We start from the raw sequence: 16070 nt of genomic DNA on the forward strand, positions 1-16070 counted from the left end.
CTCCATGGATCATCTCAGCTGGACTAGAGCGGGACATTCACAAAGTGTGTGATGTGCCGTCTCGTCGTCTATGTGGGTGCCTGTTTAGTTTACAGTACCCCAGAAAGTATGCACGCAGAAGAAATTGAAAGAGTATATAAAAAAATACTCACCCTCGAAACATTCTCACCCCTGTAATAGTCGTGGGTGCAAAAGAGCGAATATTCTATCGGGGGCAAATTTTCCTTGAAGAGGAATATTACAACGATGATTTTACGTAAGGGAATTATCTGGTGCAACTTTTTTGAGGGTGGCCGTTTCCAGGCGCTACTTGATTGGCAAATATTTCGACAATTATAGGAACAAATCATTTGTAAGCGAATATTCTGGAGGAGAACTTCGGGAGAAGATTCTTTGGGTGAATATACCGAGAGTGAATTTTCGTAGGAAATATTTCGAGATGAATGTACGGTGATTCAGGAGGCGATTAATGGGCGTGCAAGTTTTTCTTCGATTGTTTCCATGCACACAGCTTTCAGAAAATTTCGCAATATTTGCTAAATTTTCTGTTTTGAACTACACAAAGCTGAAAGACCTAAAAACGCGAATGTTGAATACCTACTAATATTCTGCACGCTACATTGTATATGTATGAAATAGTCTAACGAGGTATGAAAAAGGTGCGTGTCGAGGGCGTGAGAGACGCGTGGTGAACCGGAAACTGCTACCCCAAAGCACACAGCGAGTCGCTTTAGTACTTCCTTCCGATATACATACATTTATTACTATATCATTAGAGACATCGGCTGCTCTTCATAACCGCCCCGCAACAATTTTTGTATAATAATTATACATTTCATGCGCGGTTAAAGCAATATGTTTGAACCCACGAAATCGACATGAAAGTTTCGGCTCTTTTTCCTTTAATTTTAAATCGAAAGCGATTCATTTGTAAATATAAGTACTAACAAAATAATTACGGCGTAACTGTATATTGAACAACACTCGTTAATTTAAGTAATTGTTTTATTATAGTTGCTAATATTGTAACTGTACTTAAGGGGAAATCATTTACATATTGGATTGTAATTATTGTTTCTGGGTAACAAAAGGTGGGTACGGCGGCGTACACAACAATGTAGTACAAATGATTTTTAAATCTCTGAAACGTATGAATCAAAATTATACACCTATTGCGACGGTAATTACTATGCCACTGAGGCTAATACTTTGTTTCTCCGTTACATCTGTGTATGGCGTAGCTTATTGCATAAGTACCTACAATATAATAGGTAATAAAATTTACTTGCGTAATTATCCCCATTTAGTGCTGATTTAATCATAGCCACTCGATATCGAACTTAAGATTAGCTTTTGCGTTTTATATTTTGTATAGATACTTTATCTTAAAAAATCTGTTCGGAACCATTTTGATTTTGCATCTCTGTCACATAGTGCATTTACCTACCAAGAATCTAAGAAGACGATGCAATTTGCTTATTTGAAAAAAAATCTAATTAAAACAAAACATTTATGACTATGAGTATGTGAAAGCCGTGTTTCGAGAAGCGATTCAAAATCACACGAATGAACAAACTATGGACGCATTACACAAAGAATTTGTACTGTCGCAAGTTTGAAATAGATCAATTTTTCCTTAAAAGTTATGTCCTCCTCTAATTTTTCTTCGAATTTCTATTTTCATTTAATTTTGAATTGCTCTTTTGGTTTTCCACTGGAGTTTCTCTTTCGTAAGTCACTTGAAATTTGAATTTCTGTTTGAGTTTCTCTCTTTTGGAATTCTTCTAGACCATCTTTCCAAAGGTCTTTTAGATGTAATTTTCTACTTTTCTTCGAATTTCTCCTAGAACTTTTTACTAATTCCAATTTCTCTTTTATTCTTGAATTTCTCTTCAGTGTTTTAACTGTCTTAGAATTTGTCTTTGAATGTCTGCATTTCTTGTGAAATGACCCTTCGAAATTCTCTTCCAATTTCGTGGCGGGTTTGTGTACTAGTTTCCTTTTTTTTGCTATTTTTTGGAATTTCTCCTGGAATTTACTTTGTCTCTCTTTGTCTCTTGGAATGTCTCGTTTAATTGCTGATCAAACTGCTTATTAAAATCCTTGTAGAAATTCTCTTCAATTTTTTATTCCTAGTTCCTATCGAATTTCCATGTATTTTTTCTTTTCTTACAAATTTGACTTCTACTCGTAATTTCTCTCTTTGACTTCTACTCGTAATTTCTCTATATCTTTCTAATATTCCTCTTTCGGTTTGTGTTCAACTGTGCCCGAATTATCCTTTGAATCTGGTTTTAAATTTTCCTCTTAATCCAATTTTTCTTTCAGTATCTCTTCCAGTTTCTCTTTGGGTGCTTCCAGCTTCTGGAACTGCCTTTTGAATTTCCCTTAAAATTTTTCTATTCTAGTTCTTGAGTACCCCGTTCAGTTTCGTCTGTAATGTATCTTGAATTTCTCTTTTAATTTATTTTTGACTTTTTGTTTGGTTCTTTTGGTGAAGATTTTTCTTCGAATTTTCTGTGAGAATTTCTTGGACTTCCCTTTGAATTTTCTTCAAACCTATTTGAGTTCCAGTTTTTCTCTGAATTACAATGCAATAATTATTTTGACTAGTATTCTTTATTCAAGCATGTAATATCTTAAATCGTTAAAAAAGAATACAAAAATTTTTCTTAGTCACGCCCATTAACAAAAACTATATATTCAAATATAATTCAACGCGCAATAAGAATTACCAGTTACCATGAAAGATCTGAGTACTAAGGGAAAAACTTATGAGATAAATACCTACCGCAGTTGGAAAAATGGAAACTGCTAGTCAAAGACAAACGATGCGGCGATACTCCATTTGAAACATTCGTTAAAGAATTTTTTAAGGTAGGTCACCTAAGGTTAGTCATTGTTTCAAACTATAATATTTCAGCTTGATAATGACCTTCGGGTCGAAACTATAGTCGCTGTCACCTAATGCCTTCAATCTAATACCTGAAATAATTAAAAGAAGTATGGGGAAGGTTTAGTGTCTTTATCAATCCACTTAGTCAATATCACCCCGTTTTGAGCCTTTATAAGATGGATAGCTACCAATCAATTCATGCCAACCGAGCGAAACTGATCCATTCATATTTGAAACACGCCTTGAAGTTGAAAAGAACGTCACTGAACATTTGGTTTAACAACACCTGCTTCAAAGAAAACCTGGTTCCTAATTACGTCCAACTAAAAACGAAAAGCCATTCAACGAGCGCTATACAAGCCGTTTACAAAGGTCAACGCACATGGTTAAAATCGGAAATACAACATTGGTACCAAAGGAGGAACGACATCAACCTTGAATTATACGGTATACACCTAGCGTTACACAAAGTTCTTCATAACCTGGAATTGGATCTTCTAATCTCGAATGTTAAAGATGAGGTGGAGTCCTTTGGGGTTACCCTCTTCGAGAAATTGAATAATAAATTACACAAACTTCGTTCCCTAAAGTTGGGGAATAGGAGAGAACCCCCCAAGGGCCCCCCCTTTTCGTTTCATGAACGAGTTCTAAACCTGTCTAATGTACTTTTCAACGATGATGAAGAACACATTCTAAAGAAAGGTCTGAAATTCAACCCAGGTCACTGGGATAAACATACGCTGGATATCTTCAAAATGGATTTGGAATGTGTCATTCATAATCTAGATGATAAGGTTGACCAAAGTCATTTTCGGGCTTTGTGTCATAATAAGTTAAAGAATTTCATTCAACCCCGTGGTAGTTTCAATCCTAAACTCATCAAATCTCTAAAGACTAAAATTAAAAACCATAGCCTTATTGTGACTAAAGCTGACAAAGGTAACGCGGTGGTTATCATGAATAAAAAGGACTATGTAACGGGTGTCGAGAGCTTCCTATCTAAGGACGGTTTCACTCAATCTAAAGTCAATAACGAGGTTTTCCAGAAAAAAGTCAGAAAATTCCTTTTTGAAAACAAATCCCTTCTTTTAGATCAGTTCCACATTTCTCATCTCCGTCTTACAAATATCAACCCTTCCTTTCCTAGATTATACGCTCTCCCTAAAATACACAAACCAGGCTACCCTATGAGACCCATTGTATCATTTACCAACACCCCAGTTTCCAAGATCACCAGCTGGCTTAACACGATTCTTAGAAATAACTTGGAAGTCCATTTTCCCAACTCAGTCAAGAATTCCCTCACCCTCGTTAATGAGCTTAAGAATTTCCCGATCACCGAGTCCGACATCCTTGTTTCGTTCGACATTGTCAACCTCTTCCCTAGCATCCCTTTTAATGATTGTTTAAAGATTATTGACGAACTTCTTTCCCTTTCTCAACTCCCAGACCTTACCTGCACTTTCCTTTCTAGATCCCTCCAATTGTGTTCAGAACAAAACTATTTCTCGTTTAACAATAAACAATATCATCAAACCACTGGTTTACCTATGGATAGCAACTTATCCCCTTTGTTAGCTGAAATTTTTCTGAACCACTTGGAATCCACACTTTTCCAATTTAGTGAAATTAAAACCCATTTCCGTTTCTACAAAAGATATGTTGATGACATTCTTGTGGTCTTTGGGGGTGACAGGTCTGAGCTTAATCAGTGCTTTGAAATATTAAATTCTCTTCACCCCAATATCAAATTTACTCTAGAAATTGAGTCTAATAAGTCTATTAATTTCTTGGACCTGTCATTGACTAGAAGCACTTCGAGGGTGGAAATCGGCATCTATCGAAAACCTACCACCACGGACCATGTTATCCCATATCACTCCAGTCATCCTCTCTCACACAAACTTGCTTCCTTCAGATTCTTCTTTCACAGACTCCTTTCCCTTGACCTTTCCGAACCTCTTTACTTGAAAGAACTAGACATCATTTTTCAAATCGCTAGTGCGAACAATTACCCCTTCCAATTGATCAATAATTTACACCGTAAGATGATGTTGAAAGACTTCCTATCCAGACGTACCACCCTCTCTCAGACCCCTGATTCCCCTTCCAAATATTTCTCCTTACCGTACATTGGTCCCATATCAGAAATAATAGCCCGTCTCTTCCGTCCCCTCAAAGTTTCCATTTCCTTCTCTGTCAAGAACAACTTAAATTCTATCTTAGTCAAAACCAAAGACCCAATACCTCCTTTATCCAAGTCTGGAGTTTATAAATTGGTTTGTTCAGATTGCCCAGCTTGTTACATTGGACAAACTGGTCGTTCCTTTAAAATTCGGTTCTCTGAACACATCACTGCCATTAAGAATAACAACATAAGCTCTGTTCAACCTAATCCCAGTTCTTCCTTCGCTCACCACATCCTTTAGTTCAGGCCACTCGTTTTCTAAAGAGGACTTCAAAATTTTGCATGTTTGTAACAAAAGTCGTCTTAAATTGGACTTTCTTGAAATGAAAGAGATTTACCTCCACTATAGGACGAATCCTCAACACTCCCTTAATGAAATCCTTCACTTAAATAAAAATTTGCTTTTTCTTACCAAGTAGTTTCCGACCCCGATACGCTTGTCAGCCCTTCGTTTTTAGTTTAAGTTTACGTTGCCCTTTTTCTGCCTTCAGCAGATCAGGGTTGTTACTTTTGGGCTTCTATTCAGTCCGTGAGTCCCGACGACTACCTTCAGTAGAGACAGGGTATTTTGGCCCATTAAATTTAAATATTTCCTAAAAACAATAGCCTAATGTAAGCTAAGTTACATTCTTTCACCTTTCTTCTTTTTTCGTCCCATAACCAATCCGGCCCCTTTTTCCTTTTTATTTTTTAAATTTTTCAATTTTCCCGCTTTTGCCCCTTCCCTTCAGTTACTTAACCTGTCGTATTAGTTAGCACATTTCACTTTGCTTGTCAAGATGGCTGCGTCCATCTCGTCTCCTTTAATTTCTTTAATTCAAACAATTGTTTTATAATATGTGAGGACAAAAGTTTTTAAATTTTTAATATTGTTATTGTTCCCATGTTCTAATTAGTAATTTTTCCCGTAAGTATAACTAATTTCTAGACTCGTTTTTAACACATGTTTTACAGCATATTGATAACCAAATGTACCATTTTAATATGTAATTTTCAACCACCTTTATATGTTCCTTTAAACTTAAGGTAGGTCACCTAAGGTTAGTCATTGTTTCAAAGTATAATATTTCAGCTTGATAATGACCTTCGGGTCGAAACTATAGTCGCTGTCACCTAATGCCTTCAATCTAATACCTGAAATAATTAAAAGAAGTATGGGGAAGGTTTAGTGTCTTTATCAATCCACTTAGTTAAAGAATTTCAAAATGAGAAATGAAAGAAAACAAATCGTAGAAAAGTGACTGTAACTTAGGCTGGTTTAATGAACACTTAATTAAGTTTGCGAAACAAATTGCAACTGTTTAATGCAAGGTAACACCGGAATTTTCAGGCGGCCAGCGTACTCGGGTAATAATGTCTAAAAATTAAAGCTTATTTAACTACATACTCGGTCCTCCGTTACCTACCACAAACATCTGGGACCAGTCTTATAATTCGTGTCATTTAAGCGCGCTTCCAACAATACCAAACATGACCCATTTTAAAAATATTTGCTGTAACACAATTAATTAACTACGGTTACTTAAATTTCGGGGCTGAAATTCCGAAGTTCGGTCCCGTTGAATTTTGGGATCAAGCGTCAGGTTACTTTATTAGGTTTATCTACGTGTAAGCAAGCGACCTTGCCGGTTTATATCCTAGTTTTAAATGATTATTGAGCAACTAAGATCGGCCAATCATTAATTAACGGAGCTGAAATCATACAATATTAATTTTCCCTCCTCTTCCAATCAGAGGAAGCTTTCGGATGATGAAAAATATCTCTACGGTAACGGTTACAAACAGCAAATGAGTTACAGTATCTTGATTTCCTTATCGGAGGTTAAAACGATGTCACAAATTAAAAGTCATTGCTTTACCTTCTATTCTCGACTCCTAGAAGATAAGTAAATAAGTCTGGAAGCTACAGTTTTTGGAAATGAAGCGCCCATTCAAGTCCACCCATGTACCAGGTGTTCATTGAAGCTGGTAACTTTCATCCATGTACGGCGTGTTCATTAAAGCTGGAAGAAATCATGTACGAAAACGAGTGCTTCGTTGTATGTCCATGTATTTGCTGTTCGATGGGATATGATCGATATATATCTTGTGGTCAACTCAGATAAATTTAGAAGTCACTCCATATCGTTATCTCGAAGCCTCTTACATCAAGTGCATGAAATACATTGTCCATTAGCCGGACCTACTTCAATCAAGAAAGTATCTAAGGCCCTTGATACGGAAACCCTTAGGCTTAAGTTGTATTTCAAGATGAATGCCGCTAAGTAATTCTATAACTTCACCATAGGAGAAAAGGTTAAAATTTCGTTTAAAGAAACCAGATTCATACACTCAAAAATCGGCCTAAATGAGTTAAACATCAAATAGAAATTAACAAATGGCAAATCGCACGAAATTTACAGTAAAACTAGCAAATATAATGAAAATCAAGGGTTACCTAGCCTTTATCCACAAACAGCTGCAGGCAACATATAATATTCTTTAATGCGAATAATTACAATTAAAACTAAGTACATTACCTTTTGTTACAGTGCAAAACTTGAAATTGAATTTGAAATACAATTGTACTCGCTGAAGGCAAAACCCAAAGTGATGCTGCATTTACAATGAACCTACAAATGTATCCTCAGCAAACAAATGATTCTCCTGAGGGGAAATGTTTCAGAGAAAAGAATTCCTTGAGTAAATTTTCCAAATGCGGATATTCTGAAGGCGAATTTTCATTGCGATTACATATATGTAATCCCAATTCAATATCTTCAGGTAGGTAGGTGAAAGCGAGCCATAAGAGCATATAAGCACTAAAAACTTCGCGTTGCACAATCTCTCCAACTCCCACACAATTTCAAAATGAAAATATTTATTATAAACTCCTTTAACTGTTGGACTAATATGCACGCGAATAAACTTCAGCGGAAGAGGGAGAGGTTTAGGATACCCCGCCGCTTATGCTAAACCAACGCCGCATGTTAAATGATAACATCGATGGGTTTTTCACAAAACATCGTAAGCGACAAACAGCAAATTTTACATGAGACGTTTTTTTTAATGTATGACTTTGTTTAATGAAGAATGTAAGCAATTTAATTTCGATTATATTTTGCCGCTTAAGATGATTTGTTAGTAATATTTTTTTGGATGTTTGTCGTATCCTTTATCTTATACGACAAAAATCCAAAAAAATATTACTGACAAAACTTCTTACGCGGCAAAATTAATTAATCGAAATTAAATTTTTAGGTGAATTTCGGTTCACTAATAGCTGTGTAATTATCGAGTTCGGGCTTTCGCTACATTTTTCCCTATGACGCTTAGATGTGTAACAATTCAATATAACTCTGCTCTGTCGAAAGTTTTAGAGCAAAATGTAGCCAAAATTATACTTTATACATGAATTTAGAGTTTTAAAAGGTTTCAAACGCATTACCTTGATGCCGAAAGAGTACATCACGTGCACATTTGATAACCGCATGTGTGTGATTTAAAGATGTTAAATTATTTTTCTGGGGCCACATGGATTTTGATCAAAATAAGTCAAAATCGTTATTTATGCACCAAGATCATTGAGAAATAGACTAGGGGCATTATCTCAATGCTCAAGACATAAATTTGATGCATTTCTGGCGACCACATGGATTTTGATCAAAACATGTCAAAATCGTTATTTATGCACCAAGATCGTTGGGAAAAAGACCAAGAGCATTATCTCAATGACAAAAACATGAATTTAAACGGAAACTTACCTATGTACCAGCACTTTAAGTACACAAATAATTCGTTTCACTAACTTAACTAATATTAGTAACGCTGTTCATTTGGACACGACATGCAATCTAATAAAATCTTTTAATATAAACGCCTAATAGCAAATTTTTCGACATCAACGGCTCATTATATTATAGTAAGCGACGAAGAATTTAACGTAAGCGACAACAGTTACGATTTTTTGTCAGCATTACGTTGTCGCTTACGATTAAAATGGGCAAAGTTATAACAATGTCGTCTAAGAATGTTGCTTATGATAAAAAGTAAACCGAAATTACACATACTTACAATAAAATAACAGGGAAACATCTATTTGAATAAAGTTCCAATTATCGTAAGCAACGGATTGCACTAAAAATCCGATTTTCGACAAATTTGTCGCTTATACGATGTTTTGTCAAAAACCCATCGACATATTCAAGATTGGAGCTAATCCCACTCACTATATATGTCACATACCAAAAACATCAAAGTGGCATACAATGTTATTACCATAATAGGGGTATGAAAACCATCACTTAGGATCATTTTTGACGGTCTGAACACAGAATTTGAATACTGGAGGATAGTATTCGTGATCCAGATTTGTGACATTCTTTCGAGAAGATCTGATTCGAATCATATCACTAATGTTTCGAATGAATCATTACAAATGATCCAATTTCTTTTGTGAATCATTTTTGCCTGGGGATGTAACTAAGCTCATGGAACGGCTCATTTTATAACATTTAGGGAATAGGTTTACATTAGGAGGGTAAAACACTTTTTAGGGAAGTTCGCATCAAAGCGTGGAGGTGGCAGTCAGTTATTATAGGTAGTAAAGTCCCTAGATTACTAGGACTTTAATAGGAAGACAAGCGATTGACAACCAAACTTGAATGATCTCCTGATTGGATGAAAAGAAGATGCTCAACCATTAGGTACGCCTAGATAGAGTGACATTTGATTCTTTGATCAGTCATCGTTAACTCTAACACTGAGTAAGAGATAAATAAGCACAGAGGTTCCACAGTGTACTTTACACAAGTGAACTGTTAGATATCGATTACTATTAGTTTAAATTGGAATGATATTGCGTGCCTTAGTGAAGACGATAAGTAATTTGCATAGGACAACTGAGGGTATTTAAATATTAATAATAATAATAATAATTTTACATAAGGAAAGACCATGTATATTTTACGTCTGATTATTGAGACGAGTAACGAATTCGGAAAGTTTGACACATTCAGTACCTAAATCTTGATCAACACGAATTTTGCTTAATTTTCTTTTCGCACAGCTAAACATGAATCATTGATAACATGATAACAAGCCTAGTCAAATCCTTTTCAAAGTCTGGGATGGCAGTATTAGTCTGACAGGTAAGAATCACTACTCGTGTAACTAACAGTTTGCTCCTACTAATAAAATATGCAACTCATAAACAAACTTTTCTTACGCATTTTTTGCACTAAAGAGAACAAATATACAAGATGCGTGAAACAATAGAGTTTGATACCAAATTTGATTTGGGATTGGGATGGGACAGTAAATTTTTAAAAATCCATATTCGAATTATTTTTATTATGTGTAGAGTTTGACACAGAATTCGAAAATGGATTAAGAAAAAACTGTTCCATTTGAAAAATCAACTTTGGTATCAAAATGTCCTTTTTGGATGCTCCCTGCATATTTTCTTTTTAGTGTAAAAAATGCATTTTTTTTACACCTGATTTTTAAATGAATTTGTTCCATATTTTAGCCGCTCACTGTATAGTGTACCCCTAAATCTCGTAAAAAAATAAATGTTTTGACAGACATACAAAAACCGGTCGACTTTTATATTGCAGCGAACCTCGAGAAGGAAAAGGGAATTGGCCACGGCTATCCTGGGGAAACGGGGCTTCCACCGACGTTTGACAAAGCTCATATAATTTTTGGGCGCCAGGCGTACATACATAGGTCACGCCAAAATATAAATAAAAATATAACTAACGAGCTGAAGTGACCTCTACTAACTTAAAGTACAATCTTGACTCAAACTCAAACCTCAGCCCCGGTACCCAGTGATAATTGTTTGTTGTAGTACAAATTTTTATTGGGTACTAGAAAAGTAAACACGCTCCTTTAAAAAAATCAATTTAAGCAAAGGATTTAAAACAATATTGTTATTATTTTTTGATCCAACACAAACTTTTTCTTATAATCTCACTGCATGACTGCATAACAGAACACCTGCAATTTATATCAAGCTGTACGACATTTCACCTATATCCTAACGTTTTTCTTCTTAGAAACGAAGAGAAACCAAAATTTTAACGCCCTTGATGCATCTTTGTGATTTTTATTTGGCGTTTTATCAGTATGAAGTAGGCTAAGTAAAGTTTAATATCACCTCTTCCTTCTCGATTATTTTATTTTATTTACAATTACACTTTTACGGAGAATAAGATATTCTTGGAATAACTGCCATAGCAACATGTATGCCATTGGTTGACACAATGGTAACCAACGCAACCGTCGACATTTATTCTAGGTATAGCTTATTCTCGGTCAGAAACTTGTTTGGTATATACCTTCATTGTAGAATCGGCCCTATAGAGGTAACTTGATTTGAGTTGGAATGCTTGACAGAACCTGTGGAGATAAAACGTTCTGTTGCGGTCAACAGTCTATTACCTCTCACATTACACTAATGCCAACATATTTTCTTAACGCATGATATTTTTAAAACTATTTTCAATAGTTTCTCTTAATAAACTTAAAAAAACAATTGACAATCAAAAATAGGATAAGAAATGCAATAAAAATATTTACAATTTTCCACCTTAGCGAACACCTCAATATGTAGTAATGAGTACAAAATACCATTAATCAATAAAAATTTAATCAGTGTACTTTGCAAAATGGATATTTACACGCGAATACTACTCCGCACGATATCACTATTCTGCTACACCTATAATTAACACAACAAATTAGATCGTTATTATAAAACTGTTTATAATAATAACTACTTATTCAAGTATCACACATGATAACAAGTATAAAACGCAGTTTAATAAATATATAATTTTTTTAAACGTTTAGAAACGCACATTAATTTGAATTATTGCTTTTATTACCGTCTATTTATTTATTTTTTACTGTTTTCATAAACGTAACGCCCCTAAGTCCTCATAAAATACAATTATTGTAATTACTTCGGGACGTTTATTTATTTATGTATATTAATATTTTGTTCTTTGTTGCTTTAATCGTTTTGAATTATAAAAACGAGTCATATGTAAACATCTAAAGAATATAAATTATTCATAAACTCAGTCGCAATACACAAAAGCAATTACTAAATTATATATCTGACAACTGATATTTTATGTTAGATAAAACGGTTACTGGATATTACACACTTTTTCACTATCGCTTATGAGACAAGCTTTGCAACGTGGAAAACGAAATGCGCTCGCTGTTGTGTGTACTAATTACATTGATTCGATGTTTCGAAACACCCTTACTCGCTTGGTCATAACCAACCCTAAGTAATTGGACATAAAAGGATAGCACAATTGACTTTCAAATTTTGTTACAGGTGAAAAGCCTCACAAATGCGTGGTGTGTTCAAAAGCTTTCAGTCAGTCCTCCAACTTAATAACGCATATGCGTAAGCACACCGGATACAAGCCCTTCTCCTGCGGCATGTGCGAGAAAGCTTTCCAACGCAAGGTTGATCTTCGGCGACATCGGGAGTCTCAACATCCAACCGCTCCAGAGATGCCCATCACCTCGAGTTATAACTATAAGTGTTTGAAGCAGGAAGACGAAATCAAAGAGGAAGTTACCAGTAGCAGTTAGATTCTTAAGAGAATTTAAGGGGAAACGAAGTATGCCTTTTAAATTAAGTGCCATTTTGTGATTAAGTGCCATGGTGATTTAGAAATGCGATAGAAAAATAAATTAAAAGTGATAATTAACTTAGTAAATGGCCACTATTATTAAAATCCTTTATTATTCTCTTCTGACACGCGACTTATTATTTGAATAAGACACATGTCGCACGATTCTCATCAAGTACTCGTTTCCCAATTAAGTGTTGAAATAAATGAATACGGACTTTGCATGACGTACATTTCCGTCCATTTCTTTTAGTGCCTTGTCGATATAGGACAGACATATAACCGTCCATTTCTAGACTTGTAATTATTTTAAGAAACTTTTTAGTTCTTGGCAAACCAAAGTTTGATTCCTTAAAGGACTGCCTTACATCGATAGGTTACTTTTGTACCTGATGGTGATCATTTTGTTATTGTTAATGTTTATAAAACTAACATTCTAAGGACCAATCAATTCTAAGATAGCATGCTAGCGACCATTTGTAAATATTCTCTCATCATGTATATTTAAGCACACCCTTGTACATTTTTGGGACAGAGGACCAGTCTAGTCTATGGAAAATTTTTATTTTAGGCGTTCTATTTTATAAGTCATGTTAATGTGAAAGAAAGGGCACCGTTGATATACTAACAAAAACACAATTTCCAAAAATGGAATAATCCAAATGTCTATATGAATGTTGTAAAAATTGTAATTATCTGTAAAATAAAAATGAAATTCACACACATAAAGCTTGTTTGCACTAAAAATCTACGCAAGTTTTGTTTAAAAGTTTTCTTATTACCGGACGAGAACTTTTAACAAAACTTTCATACAGCTTATAAACCAAAGATAGTTTAAGTAAGATTCTAATTTTAGTATTAAGTGTAATTCAAAAGCTGGTGCCTTTTTTAACTTGTTAAAAAGTCTTTTAGGTGTAAGTTGTTTCTTAAATTATTATTAATTTTTGTACATAAATAATTCCCAGTCAGTCTTACTGTTTGTACAATATGTACGTACCTATACTATGTGGATGAATAAAACTAAATAATTTTTTTAGTTTTTTTGTTTATTAACACCAATGTGGTAGCTTTTGTAAAATTCTTTTCATAATGAAGAAAAATTGGAAAGGCACAGTCTGTTGGGTTCAATTATGGAAGCAGTGTGTTTTCATAACAAAGTACCTAATGCAAAAGTGACATAGCCGTGAGTTGATTGGAAATATTCTTCTGTGATGCGGAACGTCGTTGATGTTTCGTAGGTATCTCAATAATGTAGCAAGGATCGCAACAAAGAACGTTGAAAGTGATATTTTTCACACTAGGGTTTGATTACTGGGATACGCGAAAAATTACAGCAGAACAATCATAACAACTGTGAAAGATTTCTTCCAAGAGAGTTGTATATTACATTATTTTTTCTAGGACCCTATCACTAAAAGACGAAACCGAATTAATTGTAATGGTTTATTTTCTCCATTACAAAGCGGCCAATATTTGAACCACGCAATTTTAGCGCGGCCGTGATTGTTGGTTGTCGGTCTTTGTCTTCGTATTTCTTTTGTGAGCTGTAACAAAGTGCACTTAGTTTGAACCAACAGCTGAGGCGTTAGTTGAAACCGCATGGAATTTTAATTGCCATCATCTATATTTTATTAATCTTTGGCAATTGGATTCATTAAATTGGGGATTCTGGAATAATTAGCGAACGGAATAGCTTTTAACTCCGTAAGAGGATACAAGTGCGTTTTTCATCTGTATCCTAAGTACCGCCATTTGCATTTTCCGTAATTCAAGTGTACCTTTTCTTTAGGCTGTCATCTATTATACGACAATTTTGTTGAGGATATGTCATTTTGTCTTTTGTCGTGATAATGACAGGTACTTGCTTTACGAAAGATTTGGAAATCTCATTAAATTCCAGAGGCAACAAGTTAAACTTGCCGAAATTAATTATCTAAACGTATTCACGTGAATGATGATGATGTTGGTAACCTTAATCGAGGTAAGCGTATTTTACATGTTGCCGTTGTTTACAATATTTTTCATTGTTATAGGTAAGTTTTGCGACAAACTTTGGGCCCGCGCACAGTCGGCGAGATTTAGAAATTAAATAGCAATTAGTGAAATAATAATATTGGAGTTTTATTTTGAAAACAATATGAAAAAATCAATAAATGATTTTGTAACTAATTAACACAGCGGAAACCAGTTCGATCGGCGGAAGACGGCGAAACGGCGGCAGGAAACGGCTGAACTGACGGACAGACGGACTCGAGCGCCACCAACGCTTGGTCGGCGGTAGCCACGGATTAGTATGTGGGTCTCGGTAGCCTCTGGGTTAAACTCAATCGGAGAACGGTAACTCCAAGAATTCTGCGGGTTCAGCAATGGCGGCGGTCACTTTTGGTGTTTAATCGTGCCCAAATTTACAAATATAAGAATATAAGAGTTCTCATGATAAATTTGATATTCGTCACCAGGGATATGGTAAGTGGTAACTGAAAATGTGTTTCTCCATATTCGACTATCTGCAGTTAACCGACTGACCGGTTAATCCCGATTACCCGAATAAACATGATTTACCGCATGACTGGTTAAGGCTTTTGCGTTTATTAGGCGATGTACAACATAACCTCAAAAAAGGGTTTTTAACGGGTGAACAGCCAGTTCAGTGTCAATGCCAAATTATTTTCTCGACGAATTGCGTAAATTGTACAATCTTTTGAAATCTCCAAGAAAAAAACAATCCCACTTCTTTAAAGATGAACTTACTGATTTTTTCCTCGTTTAACGACGTCTTCGAGATACGCTAGCTAGAAAAACAGCCCGTAATCGAGTCGCACGCCCAATGATTTCACTGCAAAAATACACAATTTCCTTGTATAACTCATTGCCGTGCCTTTAAAGGGTGTTAAAGAATTAATATTTATAGCCGTTTGCACCGACAAATTTAAGCGGAGCTTAGCTTAAGCGTAGCTTAAAATCCACGGCAACCATTGTCTCAATAATCGTTGCCATGGATTTTAAGCTACGCTTAAATTAAGCTCCACTTAAATTTGCCGGTGCAAACGGCCATTAGTTATTTAAATGGTAAGAAAAGAAAAACCCTTAAAGAATTGGCACCTCAAACGAACCGAAAACTTTATACGACGAAAAATACTGTTGCAGGCGGTTCGTCCTGGAACATCAACAAAAGACGTCTGCTTTTCGCGTCTTTCGTATATAAATGAAAAACCCACTTAAATTTCGTAAAAGTTTATCAACCAATGAACACTGCCTAGAAACGACAATAGCCAATACACAACACCTCGATATGACACGTACACCTTACTTCGACGAATTTTTTATCTAATTCGAACAATTTCTA

General features: G+C 35.1%; 1 protein-coding gene across 1 annotated transcript in view; it reads left to right on the forward strand.

Moving 5' to 3' along the window:
* LOC116172753 (zinc finger and SCAN domain-containing protein 23-like) overlaps positions 1-13646 on the forward strand; it is a 40503-nt gene extending 26857 nt beyond the window's left edge. The window contains exon 6 of the mRNA XM_031490019.1: positions 12421-13646. Coding sequence (XP_031345879.1) covers positions 12421-12683 — 263 coding nt within the window. The 3' untranslated portion in view covers positions 12684-13646. The remainder of the gene's footprint in view (positions 1-12420) is intronic.
* The last annotated feature ends 2424 nt before the right edge of the window (positions 13647-16070 follow it).

This window comes from Photinus pyralis, unplaced genomic scaffold (assembly GCF_008802855.1).
Source record: "Photinus pyralis isolate 1611_PpyrPB1 unplaced genomic scaffold, Ppyr1.3 Ppyr1.4_LG5, whole genome shotgun sequence".
Lineage (NCBI taxonomy): Eukaryota > Metazoa > Arthropoda > Insecta > Coleoptera > Lampyridae > Photinus > Photinus pyralis.